The 25,034-nt window shown below is 41.7% G+C and overlaps 1 protein-coding gene across 3 annotated transcripts in view; it reads left to right on the top strand.

Annotated features, from left to right (window-relative positions):
- Positions 1 to 25,034, top strand: part of zmiz1a (zinc finger, MIZ-type containing 1a) — a 287,660-nt gene that overhangs the window by 239,085 nt on the left and 23,541 nt on the right. For 2 of the 3 annotated variants that reach the window (XM_084076474.1, XM_084076475.1), the window contains one exon: positions 22,008 to 22,146. In XM_084076474.1, the coding sequence (XP_083932600.1) occupies positions 22,008 to 22,146 (139 nt within the window). Of the gene's footprint in view, positions 1 to 9,703; positions 9,740 to 22,007; positions 22,147 to 25,034 lie in introns of all 3 variants that reach the window. The other variant, XM_084076473.1, reaches the window with a different exon arrangement.

The following is a 25,034-nucleotide window of genomic DNA, read 5'->3' on the forward strand; positions in this document are numbered from 1 at the left end:
ATCAAAAAATGACACACAGATGCGTTCCCGGTCTTAAAGGGTTAATGTGGTGCAGGACTTAATGTGTTCCGTAGAGAGCTGTTCTATTGAGAAAAGACTCTGCTTTACTTCATGTTTAATAATACAATAACAATACATGCAATTTATATAGTGCTTTTCTAAATACTCAAAGTCCCTTTTCAAAACAAAAAACGAATACAAAAAACTTTAGTTTGAAAAAAAAGTTAAATAGGGTAAATATTAGGTGGGGAAAGCGAGTCTGAAAAGGTGGGTTTTGTGCAGCGGTGGAAGAAGTACTCACATATTTTACTTAAAGAGGTGGTGCCTTGGTTTTGCACTTTTTCTATTTTTCATGTGTATATGAGGTTGATAGAACTTCATTAAGCCCCCTGGTGGTGTTTTTATGGTGTTTTATGTCTTCTCTGACTATTTTGAGTTTCTACCTGGAGGCTGAAACCTTGAGGGTCAAACGTGCCAATAGAGAAACAGCGCTTTAGTGACATAGTAAAAACATACCCTCCCCCTCATTATCATAACACAACAGGTGTGGGCAGGAGGAGGAGGAGGGACTAGGACAGGTGGGTGGTGCTAAGGTGGTGGAGGAGGTGCTAAGGTGAGAACCAGGTATACTTAATGAACTGGAGGCGTGTCCACATAAAAACATAATTTTAACAATTTCTGTACACTTTTTTGAAAAAAATCTTCCTCCTAGTATAACCATAATACCTGATGATTATGTTTTAGGGGGGATCACTGAAAAGCACGGCACCCCGTCTTTAAGTACAATTTTGAGTTACTTTTTACTTTACTAGAGTGTTTCCAATTTGCAATACTTTTACTTCTACAACATCTCAGAGGCAAATATTGTACTTTTACTCAACTACAATTATTGGAAAACTTTAGTTACTAGTTAGGTACTTTGCAGATATACATTACTATATTATAAAACATACATTAACCACTTTAGCCCTATTTTATACATAGGCTATTTGAAAATAGCCGATCTACAAGCTCACCGACGCGTTGTGAGCTTGTAGATCTGCTATTTTCAAACATTAGCACTTTTGCTTTTGGTACTTTAAGAATATTTTGATGCCAATACTTTTGTACTTTTACTCAAGTAACATTTTGAACACAGGCCCTTTTACTTGTAACAGAGTATATTTATATTGTGTTATTGCTACTTTCACTTAGGTAAAATATCGGAGTACTCACTGATGAGCAGTGTCTTGAAATCTATTCTTTCTATGTTTGCACTGATGCTGGCCTTGTACATTAATGACAGCCGAGACCAAGCTGTTTTTCAGCTGGTTTAGTTTGCTTACAGTTCAGTACGTTCATTTATTAATTGGTATTGCCTGCCCACAGACTTTAGTATCATGCAAGATGATGGATAATAAAATAAAGTCTGTCCAGACTTAACTTTAACGCACCTCGCCAGAACACTCCATAACATTCAACCTTTTTACCATGCAACGTCAATATGACTTTAATTAGAAATACACTCTTTCTTATGCTGGTGCTTGGGGAAAAAATTGCTTTGGTTCACCACCCACATGATATTTGATGGAAGAAATAACATGATTACTTTAACTCTTTAAGACCGGGAACGCATCTGTGTGTCATTTTTAGATTTCTTTGGCTATTCAAAAATAGCAGATATACAAGCTCATAGCGCGGAGTGCCCCGCTATGAGCTTGTAGATCTGCTATTTTTGAAAAATCATGAAAAGTTGTGCAAATATTATATATATATATATACATTTTTTTGCGGACATTTGTAACTCAAATCTTTGCTTCTGGGGGTTCCTGGAACTAAATATTTGACAAATGTTCGCTTTAAAAATATATATAATCCAAGATTTTGCCACGAATTTTCACATTTTTCCAAAAAAAGCAGATCTACAAGCTCATAGCGCGGCACTCGGTGCCGCGCTATGAGCTTGTATATCTGCTATTTTTGAATAGCCAAAGAAATGACACACAGATGCGTTCCCGGTCTTAAAAGCCACTATATTTTGAAAATAGTTGTATCTATTTTCATTCGTAATCTGTGGTGCGTTATTTCAGACAGTATCTAACTTCAATTAAACGCACATCCATGTGATCACCGGAATGGTCCTTCTAGATTGTTCTGTTGAACAGCTTCCAAAAATAGACTGCTGGAAATGGTAGTTAAACCAGTGGTTCCGCTATACTTGTAAGTAAGCTACAATGTACTTTAAGCACTGATCCTAAACAGTGGCCGTTTGTCACATGACAAGAGCTGATCAGCTGACCACCGCTTGACCTACATGCTGACGCTGTCTTTTATAGGGTCAGTGTGTCTGTGTGTGTGTGTGTGTGTGTGTGTGTGTGTGTGTGTGTGTGTGTGTGTGTGTGTGTGTGTGTGTGTGTGTGTGAGCGTGCGTGCGCGCTTCTCAGACAGATGATGACCTACTTGAAGCTTGTTTCCAGTGTGTGTGTGTGTGTGTGTGTGTGTACGTGCTATTTACAAGTTGTTGACCTCCTGCGCTTGGAAGCCTCAGCCCATCATTACGTTTAGGACAGGGGTTCTCAAAGTGGTGGTCTGGGGACCCCCAGGGGTCCTTGAGGAGGTTCCAGGGGGTCCACACCACAATTAGTTAATTTAGCATCGACATCAGTTTAACCCCCTTTGTGAGCTTGTAGATCGGCTATTTTTTGAACGGTCGAAGTATGAAATAGGATGTTGTATTAACTAACTTTGCTGGGGACCCCCTGGAACCCCCCTCAATGACCCCATGGGGGTCCCCGGACCCCACTTTGAGAACCAATTCCAACTTATGGAACACTTTTCAAAGCAGTGCAATAAAGCGCTTTTACAAGCAGTAAAACTGTGGACGATATCAGCCGAAAGGTTGACACATTCACTCATATTCTGTCGTGTATTATTCAGTCAGTATCACACTTCAAAACAAACATCTGTGATCAGTGTATTTCTCTACTAGTTATTCCGTTGAATGCATTTCAATAATTCGGTCAGTTAGTTGTAGCTTGTATAAGTTCACAGATTAAGCCATTAAGGCCTGAGGTTCCGATTCTACAAATGCCTTCTAAATCCTAGCAGTTTTCTGAAAAACGTGTGACTATATCAGTGATGCGCAAACTTTTTCATGTCAAGGACCCCCAAATGTATATGGATTTGGCCGAGGACCCCCCATCTGAAAATATTTCGTACCATAGGGACCCCCCAGAGCAAAAGATTTGAGTAGAAAATGTTTGCTTTAAAAAATATATATATTCAGATTTGAACAAAGTTTCACAAATTTAAAAAAATAGCAGATCTACAAGCTCATAGCGCTGCACTCGGTGCCGTGCTATGAGCTTGTACAGTATATCTGCTATTTTTGAAGAGCCAAAGTAAAAAATAATGTACTATATAATATATAGGACTGAAGTGGTTAATGTATGTTTTGTAATAATAATCTAAATCTACAAAGTAACTAGTAACTAAAGTTTTCAAATAATTGTTGTGGAGTAAAGGGACAATATTTGCCTCTGAGATGTAGTGGTGAAGTAAAAGTAAAAGTACTGAAAATTGGAAATACTCAAGTGAAGTAAAAGTACCTCAAAATTGTACTTAAGTGCATTACTTAAGTAAATGTACTTAGTTCCTTTCCACCACTGGTACTGGGGCTACCTCTTTGGCATAATGTGTCACAGCAGATCTACAAGCTTACAGATCGCCGATGTATATAATGTTAAAGTGGCTGAACTGATGCTATAGTCATTTAGCTGGGGGACCCCCCTCTCAAGGAACCCACTTTTGAGAAGCACTGAGTCAGCGTACACGCAGCACAAGTGACCCCACTGATGTGGGTATACTGGGGCTTCCCCTGTGTGGCGTTGTGTGGTGACGTGTGTACTTTAGTGTGTAGTGACGTGTGTGTGTGTGTGTGTGTGTGTGTGTGTGTACTTCGGTGACTCATTCATGACATTAACCCTGTCAGACCGAGAATGCATCTGTGTCATTTTAAGATTTCTTTGGGCTATTCAAAAATAGCAGATCTACAAGCTCATAGCGCGGCACTTGGAGCTTGTAGATCTGCTATTTTTTTTCCCATTATTTTTTTATTTCATTATATTTTTAACTCTGTTACAACTTCTGGGGGGTCCCTGGAACAAAATATTTTGAGATGTGGGTCCGCCCCATCTCAACATCAAAAAAACAAAAATGGGATTTTGAAGACATTTGTAGAATCCCCCCAGAAGCAAAGATTTGAGTTAAAAATGTTTACTTTAAAAATATATAATACATTCAAAGATTTGCTCAAATTTTCACGATTTAAAAAAAAATCAAAAATAGCAGATATACAAGCACATAGCGCGGCACCGAGTGCCGCGCTATGAGCTTGTATATCTGCTATTTTTGAATAGCCAAAGAAATCTAAAAATGACAGAGATTCTTTCCCGGCCTAAATGGGTTAAGACTATGAACTCTGTGTTTGTGGGGAAAAACTACCCTGATGTTTTATTCAAGCTTTAAGTAAAACTACATTGTAGTATTTCTACTTTTACTTTAAGTCTTAAAGTAAAAGTAGGAATGCTACAATGTAGAAATAAAGTCCTGCGTTCAGAAGTACTGACATTATTTGAGGGGGAAATAGGCGATCTACAAGCTTGCAATGCCTCCCATCGCGACGTGTTTTGCGAGCTTATAGATCGCCTATTTTCAAATGGACAATTTATAAAACAAGGGCTTGACCTGGTTGATGTATGTTTTGCAATAATAATGTAAATCTAAGTAACTTGTGAGTAAAGTTTTCAAAAATAATTGTAGTGGAGTAAAAAGTACATTTTTTACCTCCGAGATGTATTGTAGTGGAGTAGAAGTATAAAGCATTGGAAAAATATACTCAAGTAAAAGTATATAAAAATGTTACCACATTTTTTTTAAATTGTTTGATTCAGTATTTCGATATTTGATATTCATTTTATCAGACACGCCCACATCCTTGGTTCTGGTGACTGATATTGACCTTCTAATGTGTGAGTTTTAAAAAAAATTGTTAATATACTGTATATAAATAAATAAATAACTCATTAGAAGGACAATATCAGTCACCAGAACCAAGGATGGGTGTTTTCATTGAATCAAACATGGTTAAAATGGAGTTTGAAGTTTCAATGGGGTTTGTATAGGAATCTTTGTCCTCCTCCTGATTGAATCTTTGAACGTGTCTGATAAAATGAATATCAAATATCTAAATACCGAATCAAGCAAAAGCCTGAGTAGATATCAAAATGACCCCAAACATGTTTAAGTAACAGCATTTGAGTAAATGTATCGAGTTACTCTCCCTCCAGTGTGTGTGTGTGTGTGTGTGTGTGTGTGTGTGTGTGTGTGTGTGTGTGTGTGTGAGTCAGCCTGCAACAACACTTTAGAATAGTTCCAGGACGCCTCCGTCTGCATCCTGGCTGCTTGAAGTTGAGTGGTTTCCTTGATGGACGATTCAAAGAGGAATATCTGGCTAGATAAACTAGTGTCAAGTATTGGCAGCCGTGAACATGCTTCTTCTCTGATGGCCTCAGGCAGTATGAATATTTAAGGCAAGAGAGGCTGGAGAAAATATCGTTCCACCGCAATGTGTTCAGCAGTGGTTCGCAAAACATTTTTATTTTCATTACTATTGTGTATTTTTCTGTGGATCCCCGTCTGAAAAGATGTTGTGCCAGGGACCCCCACACAAGAAGATTTGTGTTCAAATAAAACAATTATATTAACCCATTAAGACCTGAGGCGATTCTTTTAAAAAATCAAAATCCTAACAGTTTTTGAGGAAAAAAAACATTTTTTTCCCCCCAAGATTTTTCAAAAATAGCAGATCTACAAGCTTGTATATCTGCTATTTTTGAATAGCCAAAGAAATCTAAAGTCACACAGATGCATTCCAGGTCTTAATGGGTTAAAAAAAAATCCAAATCTTTCAATTTTTTTTCGCGCTGCGAGCTTGCATATCTGCTATTTTTGAATGGCCAACGCTAAAATCTAAAACGACACAGGTGTTTTCTCAGTTTTGATGTGTTAATGCGTTCTCTCATAATTCTTCTGATCCTCTCAGATCCTTCTTTTCTTCAAAAATATTTGATGTATTTTTTGATTTGATTAGGTGGGGGGGTGCATCCTTTTTCGTCTCAAATTATGAGAAGGCATCACTCTTGCTTTCTCTGAATCTCTGAATCTTTGATTGTGTGTGTGTGTGCGTGGTTATTCTTTTTCTTTTCCCGCCCTAATGATTTCATTGACATCGGCGGCGACGGTGCGAGATGAAAGGCATTTATTGCACGAGTCGAGAGAAGTAGCGTGTCTTGCCCATAATTAGCCGTGTGATATTCGCTAGTTTCCCTCCAGTGGCGGGGAGCTGTGTGTGGCTGATAAGGAGCTCCCCCATTCACAGCTCAGTGCTCCCTTCATGTTCTCTGTGTGGGGTGCGTTACCACACACACACACACACACACACACACACACACACACACACACACACACACACACACACACACACACACACCCTCATAGCACCCTTCTGCCAACCTTTGGTTTGTTCCCTCGCTCTTTGAAACACACTTTAGCGATCATGTATTATTTTTGTGTGTGGAATTAATCGATTTCAATCTGTGCGTGTGTGTGTGTGTGTGTGTGTGTGTGTGCGTGTGCGTGTGTGCGTGTGCGTGTGCGTGTGCATGTGCGTGTGTGTGTGTGTGTGTGTGTGTGTGTGTGTGTGTGTGTGTGTGCTGGTGAACACGTGCATATACTGGATGGCTCCGTCGGTGCAATTAAAGGAGACATCCGGTCATTTTAAGTGTTATGTTTGATGTGCGTCAAATCACTTACCGACGTAGAAATGAAAATCGCGTGACTCCACAAATCCCCCTATCGACCCCCACCGTTGGCATGATAGTAGGATGCTGGATAGCCCAAATTCGCCTATTTTAACAAATGCAAAGTCTGTTTTTTTGCTTCTAGTACTCATTGTTGAGTCCCATGATAATGTAACAGGCGCTAAAACTCCGAGAAGCTAACGGCTAATAACAGAACGAGCTAATGCTGGTTGCCTGTTTCTCTCCCGACCTGGCAACCTGGGGCTGCCATGCAGAGAGATAAGCAGCCCCAGCATCCTACTATCATGCCAACGGTGGGGGTCGATAGGGGGATTTGTGGAGTCACGCGATTTTCATTTCTACGTCGGTAAGTGATTTGACGCACATCAAACATAACACTTAAAATGACCGGATGTCTCCTTTAAACTAATCGAATGAATTCATTTTAAGGAAATAACTGAATATTGGGAGAAAGAATCGATCTTTCTAAATAACAGATTGGCTTGCAGATCGGCTATTTTGTGGCTTGTAGACCAGCAATTTTTGTTTCTTTAATAAGCTGGGAAAAAAATCTAAATAATAACAACAATAGCAGATTGGCTATGTTTGCGCGATATCGTTTGCGGCGATTGATATAAACCACAAAAAAAACACGCTTCTCGATTATTCGATTATAGTCGAGAATTCGTAATCAATTGTTAGTTGCAGGCTTGTTATCTGCTTGCCTTTTTGTGTTGTGCATGTGGACTACCGTATGTAACTACTGTACATGTTACAGTAAGTGTGCCGCAGCGTGGCACCTACTGTAATGTGTAACTTCAGGGGGGCGTCCGTGAGGAGCGATGCGTGTGACGATCTCTAGTAGCATTGTTAGTGGGTTGTGTGAGCGACAGTGGTCTGCTGCAGATCAGGGGTGTAGCTGGAACGCTAGCCGAGGCTGGGCCTAGGGAGTCGCGGCGCGCGTGTGCCTGTGCGCCCGGACTGTGCGCGCCCGCGCCAAATTTGCGGTTATTAGCGTTTTTTGATGCTTCTTTTGCGGGTTTGTGGCAGATTTTGGGTACCTGTATATATACACTGTTATCAAAATGGTTGAATGTGACATTTTTTTTTTTTTTTTAAGTTGTTTTTTTTTGGGGTGGGCAGAAAAAACAAATGGGTGGGCCCAGGCCTACCTATGCCCACCCGTGGCTACGCCCCTGCTGCAGATATGGAAAGTCATGCACCCCCCCCCCCCCCACCCCTCCCGTGGGGGACAGTAATTTGACGAGGACATGCTGACGACCACATAGCATCTGTCACTGTCACAGATTGAGCTGTCATCTGATTTCATTATCTCATCAAAATGTAGCTCTGATACTAAACAGCATCATCGTGACCTCCCAGTGGCTTTGATTTTGATTTCAAGGACCCCCCATAACTCTTGAGAGTGTACAAATAGAACCAAATGGACCCGTAAGACGGGTCCATTTGGTTCTATTTGTACACTCTCAGAGTTACAGACCTGTCTGTTCTGGTTCACTGAGACTACCTCTTTGAGAACCACTGGTACAGGATAAACGATTTTGGGTTGACGGATCTATACGAGGCCCCTCTCCTGTTTTTGCTCGACACTAAATACGTTCCCCGAAAATAGCCAATTTTACATGCTCTCACATTGTGTCGCGTTGCGCCATGTTGCGAGCTCGTAGACCTGCTATTTTCGCCGAATGTTAGCCCCAGGATAGTGGATAAACAGATTACGAATCCAGTTGCAGATTAAAGCAAATAAAGCAACAAGAGGCCGTGGTTTCACGTGGATTTTGCCACGGCTAAGAGGTGTAAGCGAGGTTTGGATATCATCGGAGATCATCCGATCCTCCGACCTTGTTTTAAAGGGATTTGTAAAACCGTGCTGTGCACGTACACAGGACAAATATACAATTGAGCGCTCCTCTTACCTTTCCATGGGAAAAAAACAACAACATTGTGAATGGTAATACATCCCTGGAACGTAACGGTGAATGTTGTAAACAAGACGTGGGCGCCGCAGTCATACCGATACGAGTGTGTCTTAGGTGTGTGTTTATCAGGTATTTTACCCCAGTCATACCGATACGACCGTGTCTTAGGTGTGTGTTTATCAAGTATTTTACCACAGGCATACCGATACGAGCGTGTCTTAGGTGTGTGTTTATCAGGTATTTTACCACAGTCATACCGATACGAGCGGCCTTAGGTGTGTGTTTATCAAGTATTTTACCACAGTCATACCGATACGAGCGGTCTTAGGTGGGTGTTTATCAAGTATTTTACCACAGTCATACCGATACGAGCGGCCTTAGGTGGGTGTTTATCAAGTATTTTACCACAGTCATACCGATACGAGCGGCCTTAGGTGTGTGTTTATCAAGTATTTTACCACAGTCATACCGATACGAGCGTGTCTTAGGTGTGTGTTTATCAGGTATTTTACCGCAGTCATACCGATACGACCGTGTCTTAGGTGTGTGTTTATCAAGTATTTTACCACAGTCATACCGATACGAGCAGTCTTAGGTGTGTGTTTATCAAGTATTTTACCACGGGTCTCGGCCAGTCAGAATCAAGAACTGGAAGTGTTTTTTTTAGAATGTGTGTATTGACGTCATTAGCAAAGATTTTATTCTTGTGTTCTTGTTTTCTTTTTCCTTTGTTTCCGTCTGTGGCCACCGGGGGGAGCTGTGCAGAAACCCGGCGCGCGGGGGCGGGACTGCAACGTTGGCCGTACCGCACTGTATAGCCATAACTGGCTGTGTTTGAACTGAATTATGTTTGGTGTTCAATGCTGCCTCTTGACAAACCCCCTTCATCCCCAGTTTAAAATGTGTAATTTGAACCCCCTACAGAAACCAACAGCTGCAGGAGGTGTCAGAGTGATTCAGGTAGAGCATTAATATCCTCCATTACTGAGGCTGCGGCATCCCTTTGGCTTGTGACTCACTTCACTTCAGACACGCAAACACACACACACAGTGGTGGAAAAAGTACTCAAATGTTTTACTTAAGTAAAAGTGTCAATACTGCAATGTAGAAGTACTCAGTTACAAGTAAAAGTCCGTAATTCAAAATTTACTTGAGTAAAAGTACAAAAGTATTGGTATCAAAATGTACTTAAAGTACCAAAAGTAAAAGTACAAAAATGTTTGAAAATAGCCGATTTACAAGCTCACAACGCGTCGCGATGCAACGCGTTGTGCGCTTGTAGATCGGCTATTTTCAAATAGCCTCGGTATAAAATAGGGCTAAAGTGGTTAATGTAAGTTTTCAAATAATTGTAGTGGAGTAAAAGCGCAATATTTGCCTCTGAGATGTAGTGGAGTAGAAGTAAAAGTATAGACAATTGGAAATACTCCGTTAAAGTGGAATGACTTCAAAATTGTACTTAAGTGCAGTACTTGAGTAAATGTACTTAGTTACTTTACACCACTGCACACACACACACACACACACACACACACACATCGCCACATCCCATCCGCTGGAAGAGGGGGGGGTACCATCCCGCTCCCCCCCCTCCCATCTCCACCTGTCCTCTCTTCTGCCCATCTTATCCATCTGGCCCATCCATACATCCATCCATCCGTTCCATCCATCCCTTCCAACTCTCTCTCTCTCTGCATCCTCTGCTGGTCGACCGCCCAGAGGTCACAGCTGGAATTCTATCAAACCGGCACTGAGGGGGAACATCTGCGCGGTGTTATCGGTATAACCGCTAATAGCCATAACCACTTTAGTATCGTTGCTGTCGGGCAGAAACCTCCTATCTCCATATTCTAAGTTTTTGTGTTTTTTTGGCGAATTAACACCCTACTTGATCATACTACAGTGTCGCACAAAAACATCAAAAGTAGCAGATCCGCAAGCTCGAAACGTGGCGCGAAGCGACCCGTTTCGAGCTTGTAGATCTGCTACTTTTGCTACTCTTGAATTTGAATCCTGAAAAGTAACAGTTTTGGAGATGTGAGGTTTCCACCCGACAGAGACGATGTACTTCCTCGTATGACAAATAGAGGATAATAATAGACAATCTACAAGCCTGACGCGTTTGAAATAGGGACCAGCAGGGTCAAAGCTGCACGATGTAACTTTCCTCTTCTACCCCGGATTTGAACCGGGGTCCATCCTGATTTTTTTTTTAACATTGAGCTAATAGAGCCTTACCTCCTTGCTCGGGGGATGAATTGAATATTGACGAACCGAACCACCCCATTGTATAAGTTATAGTGTATTAACATACTCTACCATACAGATTGGACAAAATGACATTTTATTCAGTAAAAACAACCAGTTACATAGTGCCGCTTTAAATCAAAACAAAGGCCTGTGGAAAAAAAACATGTACGGCCCTAAAACTATTCTATTTTAATCGACCAACAAAAATAAAATCCAGATTTTCGAGACTTTTTTTCCCGATTTTTTGAGTGGGAGGAGGAAGGCGTGAAGACTCATATTCCCCGGCTTTGGTCGGGGTGTGATTTCTTCTTTTTTTTTGGGACACAGTGCTTTGGTGTTCCTCCGGGGGCAGGTGTGCTGATTGGCTCTGCCCCTGAAGCCATGGAGACTAAAAAAAAAAACATTCGATACGCTTCCTTTCTGGGCTCTAGAAGTTGGTTTGAAACGGAAAACGGGGGTGCGGGCGGGCGGGCGGGCGGGCGGGTGGGGGGGGGGGGGGTTTGACGGGGGGTGCAGGCTGGAGACGGGGGGATATCATTGGCTGCTCAAATGGTTTCCATTACACTTCAGCAAAAAAGCATGACTGTTTTATTTCATAGGATTTTATATATCCCTCCTTCATATTTCATCTGTATTTTTGCATACTTTCTGCCCACACAGCAGTCATATAACTGCCAAGCTTTTTCTTTTATTTTTACCAATCTTGTTCCTTATGATTTCACTTTGAAGAAAACTGCTTCTTCTTATTCTTTTTTTTTTCTCTCTCTCTCCCTCTCTCGGTGTCATCTCACACATTGTCTGCGTAGGCTTTTAATGTGTAGTGCTGCAGTGTGTTCTCGTTACAGAGAGAGTCTTTTTCCTGTAGTATTGTTGTCTGTGTCGTTATACTGCCGAACGTACCAGCTGCATGCACCGTGTAAAGCTTGATTCTAGGGCTGCAACTCTACATGGTTTTCTTTTCGATTAATTGAAGAAATAGGCTCTATGCACAGCAGCCATATTATCACTTCCTTCCCAGGTGTTACCAATGATACTAATGAAGGCTCTGTTCCATTTAGTCTAGCGCAGTGGTTTCCACGAGCCCCATAACTCTGAGAGTGTACAAATGGAACCAAATGGACCCTTACAGGTCCATTTGGTTCCATTTGTACACTCTCAGAGTTACACACCTGTAAGGGGCCATTTGGATGCCCATGAGGGTCCCTGGACCCCAACTGTAGACCCACCGGTGTAACAGAGTGTTTCCAGTGGGCCAACAATATCAGCACCCTGACTCTGTTTGACCAGAATGGAACAGAGCCTTCATTAGTATCATTGGTAACACCTGTGAATGTCTTCATAATATGGCTGCTGTGAATAGAGCCTATTGAAGAAATATCGAAACGTGAATTTTTTTTCTTCAAATTCAGCAAATCGGTTACCTACAAAAAGGCCAACAATTTATACTTAACCCATTCAAACCGGGAACACATTATGTGTAACCACTTTATCCATATTTTATGCTTTGGCTATTCAAAAATAGCAGATAGACAAGCTCATAGCGCGGCGCCGAGCTATGAGCTTGTAGAGCTGCTATTTTTCAAATCTTTGAATATATATATTTTTTTAAAGCGAACATGTGTTACTCAAATCTTTGCTTCTGGAGGTCCCTGGAACAACATATTTAACGAATGTTCGCTTTAAAAAATATATATTCAAAGATTTGCACACATTTTCAAGCTTTTTCTAAAATAGCAGAGCACGCTATGAGCTTGTAGATCTGTACAAGTTCTCGGATTGAATGGGTTAATCGCACAATGGGGCAAAAATAGTGAAAATAGACAATCTTTTTCCTTTGCCTATAAGTGGCATGCTCAAAATAGGGATGAATTATTATTTGGTTATTTCATGAAGTTATTGATATATTTTTTTAAATAATTGAGTAAATGGATTAGTTACTGTTGCACCCCTAACCCGATTCACTCTCCATCGCCGTCTCTTGCCGATAAGATAAGAGCAGGTCTTTTCGGCAAGCAACACCGTCATACTGTGGAGTGTGAATCAGACTTAATGTGTCAGAGCTTTCTGTGAATAGTGTGGCCTGTGCAGTGAATATATACAGTATATACATATTGTCACTGAAGCCGTAAGCTGTCTGTAACATTGCCGTCGACTAGCAATGTCAATTGTTTTGACAGATTGCTTAGAAAGATTGTACTTTACTATTCACCGTAGACGGGTTACACTTTATTTTTTAACTGCGTTTCCACTTTGCGTAGTACAGTGGAGAGAGACAGGAGCCATGAGGCAGACAGCAGTGTTATGACGTGTGAGATCAGTTGTCTGGCATGTTTACACCATTGGATAAGTCTCACCGTATGCATGGATTCTAGTTCTCAGTCATTTCTATAACATCCAAGACTATTGGAATGGGTCAAACTAGCCATAGAATGCGCGTTCAGGAGTGTCTTCGAGGAATTCTAATGGTCTCGGATATTTCATAAAAGCAAAGGTTAACGCCTCGATCTTAAGTACAATTTTGAGGTATTTTTAGTTTAGTGGAGTATTTCCAATTTTCAATACTTTTACTTCTACTCCACTACATCTCAGAGGAAATTATTATACTTTTAATCCACTACAATCATTTGAAAACTTTAGTTACTAGTTACTTTTTAGATTTAGATTTGTACAGCTAAACGTACATTAACCACTTAAGCTCTATATATTTCGGCTATTTGAAGATCTATGAGCTTGTAGATCTGCTATTTTCAAAAGAGTTTTATACATTTTGAAAACTTAATGGCCTAATGAGTACTTTTACTTTTGGTACTTTAAGTTCATTTTTATGCCAATACTTTTGTACTTTTACTCAAGTAAATGTAGAATTCTGCACTTGTATTTCTACATTGCGGTATTGATACTTTTACTTAAAGGTAGGGTAAGTGATTTTCTTTGGTTAAAATAAGTGTTAAATAGCTCTATATTCTGATAGTACTCATTGCTATAGAGTGTTTGTTCAGCAAAAGGAGTCTCCATGTCTCTCCAGCTCTTTATAAAACAGAAAATGCATTTTTGTTTCAGTTTCAGTTTCATTTCCAATTTTATCCAATAAGGATAGAGAACTCAATCAGGATATAGATTAAACAAGTGAAATTGGAAGTGATGACACTAAGAAATGAGCAGGCAACATTGGAACTGGAACACTAAAAATGAAGCTTAAAAATGGGTACTTTCTCCTGATTGGCTGAGATTTTGACACCTACAGGAAAAGTTTTTTTCTGTTTATTAAAGAGCTGGAGAGACGGGGAGACTCCTGTTACTGAACAAACACTCTATAGCAATGATTACTATCAGAATATAGTGCTTTAACCTTTTAACAAAATACTTTTTGTTTTAACCCAAAAATATCACTTACCCTACCTTTAAGTAAAACATTACTTTTTCCACCACTGTGTATATGTACAATATAGGTTTAGAATAAAGCATAATTTTCATATTGTGCTAATGCTTTAGGGCACGCAGTGCTAGCGTGGGGTAGCGCTTTCACACTGTTTCACAAATCACAGTTTGGGACGGGCCTAGAAAAACTTTTCAGTACTTTTAACTAAAATGTCCGCTTACGTAGTACGTGTGCACTATTAATTCTCATCCTGGAATGATTTTCTTACCTTTTGCAGATGGTTTAACCGTCCAATGACATGCTCAGTAGGAGGGCGCTTTTAACACACGCGTACGTACGCGTGCGCAATCACACACACGCTAAGACAACACAGTCTGAGCTCATGGTGATTAGCATCGGGGTTTCCTTGTAAAAGAAAGTGGGTTTGTGCATGAACACACACACACACACACACACACACACACACACACACACACACACACACACACACACACACACACACACACACACACACACACACTCTGTCATTAGTTAATGGGGCTTGCAGCCTGTTGCCAGGGCTTACCTCGCTCCCTAGGCGCTGAGGTAGAGGTGAGAACAGGCTGGGGGCTCTGCTAACCGAGTCGGCCTCCAATACAGTGGTGGAAGAAGTAGATAGATGTATTTCTCTCACGTAAAAGTAGCAATAGCACAATATGAAAATATTCTGTTACAAGTAATAGTCTTGGATACAAACTTTTACTTGAGTAAAAGTACAAAAGCATTGGCTTCAAAATGTATTTCGCAGGTTTTTTTTTAAAAGGTTTTCAGAATTTGTCAAAATAGCAGATGTACAAGTTCACAACGCGGCATTTCGCAACGTGTTGTGAGCGTTTAGATCAGCTATTTTCGAATCGACAAAGTATAAAATAGGACTTAATTGTTTCATGTATTGTATGTATGGCACTAATCATCTAATAATAATCTAAGTAATCTAAGCAACTTGTATCTAATATTTTCAAATAATTGTAGTGGAGTAAAAAGTTCAATGTTTGCCTCTGAGATGTAGTGGAGTACAAGTATAAAATATTGAAAATAGAGTACTTAGTTACTGTCCACCTGTGCCCGTAGCCATACATGTCTGTAGGTATTAGGTGAATGCGGTGACTTCTTAAAAAGGGCTTTCAAAATTGTGAACATTTTTAAACTCGTACAGTGCCGTGCTCTGAGCTTGTATATCTGCTATTTTTGAATAGCCCAAAGCTTAAAATAATGGTTAAAGCTAAAATGTAAAATGACACAGAGGCGTTCCCGGTCTTAATGGGTTAAAGGAGTTGTCTTGTTAATCAGCTTACACTCAGCTGTCTGTCAGCGTTCGTTATGGACAGAGAGGACAATAGATGCTCTATAAGAGCTCCACTTTGAGCTGTCACCGTCGCTGTGGTGGACAGTTCTCAGTTCTCTGGAACCCTCTCAAGGATCCCCTGGTGGGACCCCACTTTGAGAACCCCTGATTTAGTGATTCTAGTCACTAATATTTCACAATGTTTACCATTAGAAACTAAAGCTTTTGGGACTCAAGTCCCCAAATGATTAACCTGAAACCCTTTATTCTTCACGGGGCTGGAAAACCGCGAACCAGGTAGGATGTGTAAATTATGTGAGACTTTGGTGCTCTATTGGCCAAATTGTCAAATAATAATATAAGAAAAAGGCAAATATTGTGAAAACAGCAGATCTACAAGCTCACAATGCCTCGCAAACGCGAGGCGTTGTGAGCTTGTAGATCTGCTATTTTCACAATATTCATCTGTGGAACAGAGTCAAACAAAATGGGGGGCTCAACAGTTCAAATATGATTATTGTGGGGGGTCACGGCCTGAAAAGGTTGAGAACCGCTTCTCTATGGGCCACATGGCTCGTTGGGAAACATTGGTCCCCAAGGCTACTTACTTACTCACTTACTTCTATAAGCTTGTAGATCTTGGCAGAGTGTTCACCCTAGAACAGGGACACCGGGGGTTCATGTTGTTAATAAAATGGTAATCAGGAGTTTTCATTGCGTCTCAAAATCCACTTTACAGTACATTCTGCATGGAAAAAAAGGCTTTTAATGGAATGCATGATGGGTATTGTGGAAGTCAATGCCTTTTTTTTCCTCCAGGACTGCACAAAGCCAGTGATGTGCAGTCATTAGTGGGTGAATAGGGCCCTACCAAAGAGCCTTTAAGTGGGTGACCTTGCCTTGTCTTTACCAGGTATAGCTGATAGAGAGACTATGATTGAATTATAGGGCCTTGAGGTTTAATAGAAATGGATGAAAGAGGGGAGAGAGAGTGAAGGAGAGGGCACAGCGAATAAAGTTTTTTTTTTTGGCCTAATCTGGTTCCAGTGTTGCCTGGATTGGCCCTGGCCTTATAGCAAATCCTCTTGTGTTATTCCACTAAAGATAAAAGAACACTTTATTTAGCAGCTTTTAAAGCAGTGGTTCTCAAAGTGGGGTCCGGGGACCTCCAGGGGGTCCTTCGGTGGGGTTCCAAAGGGTCCCCAGCTAAATGAGTTAATATAGCCAAATGAGTTAGCATAGCATCAAAATCAGTTTAACCCAAGCCCCCAGAACCGAGAGGGAGCAGTGAAGCGCATTGGACATGCTGGCCGTTCATAGGTACCTCAGCTTGTGCACCCTATGCACAGCAGCCATATTGTGAAGACATTCACAGGTGTTGCCAATGATACTAATGAAGGCTCTGTTCCATTCTGGTCAAACAGAGTCAGGGTGCTGATGTTGTGCATGTTGGCTCACTGGAAACACTCTGCTACACCAGTGGGTCTAAAGTTGGGGTCCAGGGACCCTCATGGGCTTCCAAATGGCCCCTTACGGGTGTGTAACGGGTCCATTTGGTTCAATTTGTACACTCTCAGAGTTATGGGGGTCGTGGAAACCACTGTGCTACACTAAATGGAACAGAGCCTTCATTAGTATCATTGGTAACACCTGTGAAGGAAGTGATAACATGGCTGCTGTGCATAGAGCCTATTACGGCCGGGGACAGAGACATGAACGAACGATAACGGTTTCGACCAATGGGCTCGACTCACAAGCTTGCGCACAAGCTTGCCCCCGGTTTGCATATCGCGTCACCTCCATGACGCAAAACATGTCACAGAGGCCCCAAGTAGGCCCCGCCTGTCACATTTCCCAACCCGGAAGAAGGGGTGAAAAGGGAGTAGTATACGCTGGGTGAGCTACTCCATACCAAGTGGATGGGCGGGGGATTTCCGGTGCCCTCTCTATTATTTTCTCTATGGTTTAACCACTTTAACCCTAAATAGCCGATCTACAAGCTCTACAAGCTCAGGTCAAGGAGTCATGGACATGAAAAAGTTTGAGAACCGCTAATGTAGACTCTGCTAAGCTTTTATAAATTTGCACGGTACAGCACCAGGAGAATACCTCTTCTCTATTATGAATGGCCTTTTGGCCTGGCTTCTAGACACAGTGGGGTCATGGCCCGGCAGTATACTGTAAATGAAGTCACTTCTCTTCTTAACCCAGCAGAAAAGTATTCCCCCATGGCCCGTGTCTCTGCCATGTATAAACTGTTTGGCTGTCTGCATCAGCTGTGTGCGTGGAGCTGGTCTTTAGGTCTAAATGGTGGGTTGTCAGCGGAGCAGACCGGTCCACAGTGTGGAGGTGGTGATTTAGTGGGGAGATAAGCTCTCTGTAATGGCAGGGTGGAATAATTTCTCTTTAACTAGGAGGCCTGGCTCTCTCCACCCTCTAGAGGGAAAAAAATATGTCTCCTCTCCTCTCCTCTCCTCTCCTCTCCAGCGTTGCCAGATCTTGCGAGAAATAAGCAACCAGGTCTATGAAAACAAAACAAAAAAGAAGCGCATAGGCCACATGAGCACTTCAAACCTATACGTCGGCTGTTTGAAAATAGCTGATCCTACAAGCTTACATTGCGCGGGATCTGCTCTTTTCAAAAAACTCTTGGGGGGGAAAAAAGTGCAAAATGTGGAATATTTTTGAAACATTTTAACAACACAAATCTGGTATGGGGGTCCCTGGCACAAATTATAATTTCAGATGGGGGTCCGGTCCGTGGACAGATACACATTCATTTGGGGTCCTTGACATTAAACTGTTTGAGAACCACTGGTTTAAATAATAATCCCAACATTTGGATGCAAGCCCAAATAAGCAACTACACTTTAGAAACAAGCCCCCCCAAAAAAACACAACCACCAATATTTACAAGCAACTATACAGAAAAACATGCCCAAAGTCGATTATAATAAGCAGACCTGTCAACACTGCTCCTCTCCTCTCCTCTCCTCCCCTCTCCTCCCCTCCCCTCCCCTCCCCTCTCCTCTCCTCTCATCCATGCCTTGACAAGAATTTAGATGATCCTATCCTCATGAAACCTATTCTTGAGATCCGTAGGTTCAGCATTATCACAAGTCTTGAAATATTGAGCCCTCAGATGTGTTGAGGACGGCCCAGGCGCCCAGCCAGTGGAACTGGGTGTTCATTAAGAGTGCAGGGGGAGGCGTCTTGTTTTATGGATGGAGAGGCCGAGCAGAACGCCAGCGCTCTCTCTAGAACACGTCCTCTCCTTCTCCTCTCTCTCTTGTCCGTCAGCGACGAGACACTCCGAGCATGTTGAGCAGCGATGGAGGAAACTGTGTGTGTCAAAAGTACAGTAATCATTTACTCGAGTACTGTACTTTTTAAGTTCAATTTTGAGGTACTTTTACTTTACTTGAGTGTGTGCATGTTTTTCTACTCTGCATCTAAGAGGATTTTCTTCTTTTTTTTTTACTCCACTACAGTTATTTGAGAAACTTCATTACAAGTTACTTTTAACCAATTAAGCCCTATGTTGTACTTTGTTTTAGAATTGCAGATCTACAAGCTCACGATGCATTGTGAGCTTGTAGATCGTCTGTTTTCACTATTTTTGTACGCCGCCATTGCACAACAAAGTCTAATCAAGCTAATCAATTTGGTCAATTATTTTTTTTAAATCAATTAGAATTCATTCGTGCTGATTTGTTGATGGGGGGGAAATTATCCCCCAAAAAACCTTGCTTCTTTGGTTATAAGCTGGTTATGGGCTCTAAATATTGGTTTTGATATATTTTTGGTTATTTGCCCTAATAGAGCAGTTGTTCCAAAACGTTTTAGCTCGAGACCCAAAAGAGAAATTACACGTTTGCCCAGGCAAATATATATAGCAAAATAGCAAATCTGCAAGTTCACAACGCATCGCAAGCTTGTAGATCTGCTAATTTAATTATGGAAATTATTAAATATTTTTGGTTTTATTCATGAAATACTTAAAAAAGAAAATTGGAATAGTTTTTTATTTGATGAAAAGTTGGGATCTCATGAAATAATATATATATATATATATATATATATATATATATATATATATATATATATATATATATATATATTTTTTTTTTTTTTTTTTTTTTAAATGTAGGAAAATATATATTTATTCTTGACCCCATAAAAATGTGTCCACGACCCAAAGATGGCTCCCACATCTGTGTAACCACTTAAAACCATTATTGAATTATTCAAAAATAGCAGATCTACAAGCTCATAGCTCTGCACTCGGTCCCAACCCACTGTTTGGGAAGCGGTGTAATAGAGCATGTCCTCTGCTCTCTTGTCCGTGTGTGTGTGTGTGTGTGTGTGTGTGTGTGTGTGTGTGTGTGTGTGTGTGTGTGTGTGTGTGTGTGTGTGTGTGTGTGTGTGTGCAGATGCTCGGAGCATGCTGAGCAGTCTGATTAGTCATTACAGCCCTCCTCCTCCGATCGATACGTGGAAGAGAGCGAGAGCCGCTAAGAGGAGAGAGGCATAGAGTGCTGCTCTTAACGGCAGTGGCGGAAAGCATCCGAGTACATTTACTCGAGTACTGTACTTGAGCCATTAAGACCGGGAACGCACCTGTGTGTCATTTTTGAGTGGTGCCAGCCACTCCTACACCAGCCACTCCTACACTTGACCGTGTGTGTGTGTCTGTCTGTCCGTCCGTCCGTATGTTTGAGCACGGCCTCAACAGCTGCAGCTGATTGCAACACAAAGATGCAACCAGTTACACTAATTAACTCATCACAGGCACCACTCTCTTCACACTGGGTGTGATTTTTAGATTTCTTTGGGCTATTCAAAAATAGCAGATATACAAGCTCATAGCGTGGCACCAAGTGCCGCGCTATGAGCTTGTAGATCTGCTATTTTTGCAAAACTTTGAACATAATATATAGCCTACATTTTAAAGCGAACATTCTTAACTCAAAGCTTTGCTTCTGGGGATCCTACAAATGTCTGATTTTTTTACGTATGTTGCTGTATATATCAGTGGTTCTCAAACTTTTTCATGCCAAGGACCCCAAAAATGATATGTATATGGCCGCGGACCAGGGACCCCCAGAAGCAAAGATTGGAGTTAAAAATGTATATATATTCAAAGATTTGCACACGTTTTCCAGACCTTTTTTTTCCCCCCAAAAATAGCAGATCTACAAGCATGACATGAGCCACTAAAATCGGGTGTCCTTGACCTGAAAAACATTTGAGGACCACTGAGCCTTAGACATACTGGATACCGTACAATTAGATTCCATCTAGTAGCTACTCTCTCTCTCTCTCTCTCTCTCTCTCTCTCTCTCTCTCTCTCTCTCTCTCTCTCTCTCTCTCTCTCTCTGTGTCTGATCATCGTGAAGAAACACTTGCTGGTGGGGGGGGGGGGTCCTTTAGTACGGTTGATAAAGACCAGTCTCTGTAGGTAGATGGAGACTGTGTGTGTGTGTGTGTTTCTTCAGTGTGTCAGTGAAATCCACACACAGCCTTCACCTCCAGCGAGCAGTTTATTGAGTTAGGCTGCCCCCCGGAGGCCAAACAGAATAGTGTGAAATGACGGTTGGAGACACACACACACACACACACACACACACACACACACACACACACACACACACACACACACACACACACACACACACACACACACACACACACACACACACACACACACACACACACATACACACACTGCACTTCATCAAAGTCGATATATATCTCTGTTGAGTCAGCTTAACCCCGACATAATCAAAGATGGCAACGTTTTTACAAGGTAAAACGCTGAAATACGAGGCACGGCAGGGACATGTTTTATGTGAAGCCGTAAATTATTGAGAATGGAGTTTTTTAAAAGGTTGCGGATTGCAGTATTTGAGAGTTTCTTTTTGTCTTTACATACAGTACCTGGGCTGTATCTTTGCAATGCACGTTGAAAAACTGATCTTTAATGGACCAAAGACTGAATGATGGTGTGTGTGTGTGTGTGTGTGTGTGTGTGTGTGTGTGTGTGTGTGTGTGTGTGTGTGTGTGTGTGTGTGTGTGTGTGTGTGTGTGTGTGTGTGTGTGTGTGTGTGTGTGTGTGTGTGTGTTTGTGTGCGCGCGCGTGCCTGTCTTTCTGTGTCCCCACCATGTGCATACATGTGCATGCACAGGTCGGCATGTGTCCATGTTAGTGTGAGAGACGGAGCCAGGACACTAACGTGTGTGTGTGTGTGTGTGTGTGTGTGTGTCTCTGCAGCCCTGCTGTCATCGTGGTGCGAGGAGCTGGGTCGTCTCCTACTCCTGCGTCACCAGAAGAGCCGGCAGAACGAACCGCAAGGCAAAGTCCCCCCCATGCAGCCCACCATGAACAGCCTCAAGCCTGGACTCACACACAAGTCAGTACCTATAGACCAATTATGTGTTTACAAACTTTGAGACTGGGCACACAGGTGACTGTTTCATGTAATCAATTCCCAACAGATCCCCAAACCTGCTGTTTTGGGGTGCGCTGGTTTCAGTTCATTCTACCTCCTCTGTGTGTCTAGTGGGGTGTGCCTTAGCGAGACATATATACTTCATCGCGCAACGGTATTGCGCACCAAGAACAGCTGACATACAAGCTCACAACCGCGTCGCGGATGAGACCGCTGTGAGCTTGGAGGTCTGCTATTCTCGGCCGTTCTCTGCGCGCGACACCTTTGCGGGACGGAGCATAAATTAGGCTTGACGGGCTGCAGCTGCGCGAGCCAAGCAGGTTCTGGTGCCATGACCCCTCCGTTCTTATGACAGCCACTGGAGGTGGGGTTTGGGGGACAACTGCTTTGAATAGTTATTATTGTTTACACACAACAGAAACCAAGGAATATATATTTCAAGAGCGAGAGATCACAGTAAAAATCCTAAGCATTCTTCCTCCACACTGGGAGAAAAACAGCATCTGAAAGTTTGATGGGATGCATTTTTACATGTGAGACTGTGACCACTTTAACATTGCATCTTATGAGTGGTGGGGTTCTTTTGCTGCCGACCTGCGCGCACATACTGTTTCTTATCAGTGTGACGTCGTCGTCCATACCCTAACCCCCCAGGGTGTCCTTGAGGGGGGTTCCAGGGGGTCCCCAGGAACCATAATGGACCCTTAGCCAAGTCTGTAACTTAATGGCTAACCTAAGTTATGGGGGTCCGTTGCCAAAGGTTTGGGAATCACTCCCTTATACCAGTGGTTCTCAAACATTTTCATGTCAAGGACCCCCAAATTCATATATCGTTGCTTTTTCGTTAATTAACGCCCTACTTGATCACACTACAGCGTCACACAGAAGCATCAAAAGTAGAAGTAACAATTTTGGACATATAAGGTTTCCACCCAACAGAGACGATGTGCAAGTTGTTCTCAAACATTTTCATCTTAAGGACCCCCAAATTCATATGTATTTGGCCCTGGACCCCCATTTGAAAAGCTTTTGTGCCAGGGACCTCCACCTGCCCGGGAACCCATTGCTCGTCATCAAATTATTGGCTTAGGAATGGGACAAAAACTGAAACATATCCAAGAATTAAAGTCTCCATGGGGTGGGTAATCGATAGAAAATATGTTTTTTTTTTGGGTGAACTATCCCTTATCCCTTATCCCTCACACACACACACACACACACACACACACACACACACACACACACACACACACACACACACACACACACACACACACACACACACACACACACACACACACACACACACACACACACACACACACATACGTTGGTACTACTATACAACATTTTATGACGGCAGCCTGAGCTATACTTTGTTGTGTGCCAGTGTCACGCAGCCTTACAAGCTCACGATGTGTCGCAGCGTAATGTTTTGTGAGCTTTTAGATCGGCTATTTCTGCTACCCGTCACGGGCACACAACAAAGTTTAAGACAGGCATTAACCCCTAAACCTAACCTCTGAATGTCTAACCCTAACCCTAACCTCTTTTCCTAATTGTAAGCCTGACTCTTTTTTTTTTTAACCATTAACCAAGGCATCTGTCATTTTAACCATTATCTTACTACTTAATACTTTGGCTATTCAAAAAAGCAGATATACAAGCTCATAGTGCCGCGCTATGAGCTTGTATATCTGCTATTTTGGAAAAATCATGAACATGGGTGCAAATCTTTGAATATATATTTTTCAAAGCGAACATTTGTAACTCAAATCTTTGCTTCTGGGGGATTCTACAAATGTCTGTTGAAAAAACGTATGTTTCTATATCAGTTCTATATCAATGTCAAGGACCCCAAAATGTATTTGCCCGTGGACCCTCATCTCAAAATATGTTGTTCCAGGGAGCAGGGACCCCCCAGAAGCAAAGATTTGAGTAAAACATGTTTGCTTTAAAAATATATATGTATTCAAAGATTTTCACAAATGTTCACGATTTAAAAAAAATAGCAGATCTACAAGCTCATAGCGGGGCACTCGGTGCCGCGCTATGAGCTTGTAGATCTGCTATTTTTCAGTAGCCCAAAGTATAACATAATGGTTAAAGTGGTTACACAGATGTGTTCCGAGTCTTAATGGGTTATACCAGGGGTGGGCAACTTTAATGATGGAGAGGGCCACTATATTTCCACACTCACTCCAGAGGGCCACATTGCATATACTGTTGGGCAGACACCTCTTATCTCCGTATTTTAACTTTTTTCATAAATGAATGCCGTACTTCGCCGTAGGCACACAAAAATAGCAAAAATAGCCGATCTACAAACTCAAAACGTGTCGCAGTGCGACACGTTTTGAACTTGTAGATCTGCATTTTTTTGCTATTTTTAGAATTGGTATCCTGATTTTTTTTTTGGCTTGATTTTTTATTTCAAATGCATTTAGTTATACTTATGTTAACTTTATAAACTTAAATACAAATACATTTGACATAAAAAAGACCGCATTAAGTGAAGGTGGGGACGCATGTGGCCCCCGGGCCGCCAGTTACCCATGTATGGGTTAGACAACTATTTATCTTGTGAAGACCTGGGAAATTGTCCTCACAATGTCTACTTGTCATAATTCTACTATATCGACATTGTGGGGACATTGTGTAGGGACATTTGGTAATACAAGTGTGTACACACACACACACACACACACACACACACACACACACACACACACACACACACACACACACACACACACACACACACACACACACACACACACACACACACACACACACTGTAGGAAAGAGAGCAGTGAAGTCATAGTTTGTAGAACATTCTGTGCTCACTC

The sequence above is a fragment of the Gymnoscopelus microlampas genome, assembly GCF_963454915.1.
Source record: "Gymnoscopelus microlampas genome assembly, chromosome: 13".
In the NCBI taxonomy this organism is placed as follows: Eukaryota; Metazoa; Chordata; class Actinopteri; order Myctophiformes; family Myctophidae; genus Gymnoscopelus; species Gymnoscopelus microlampas.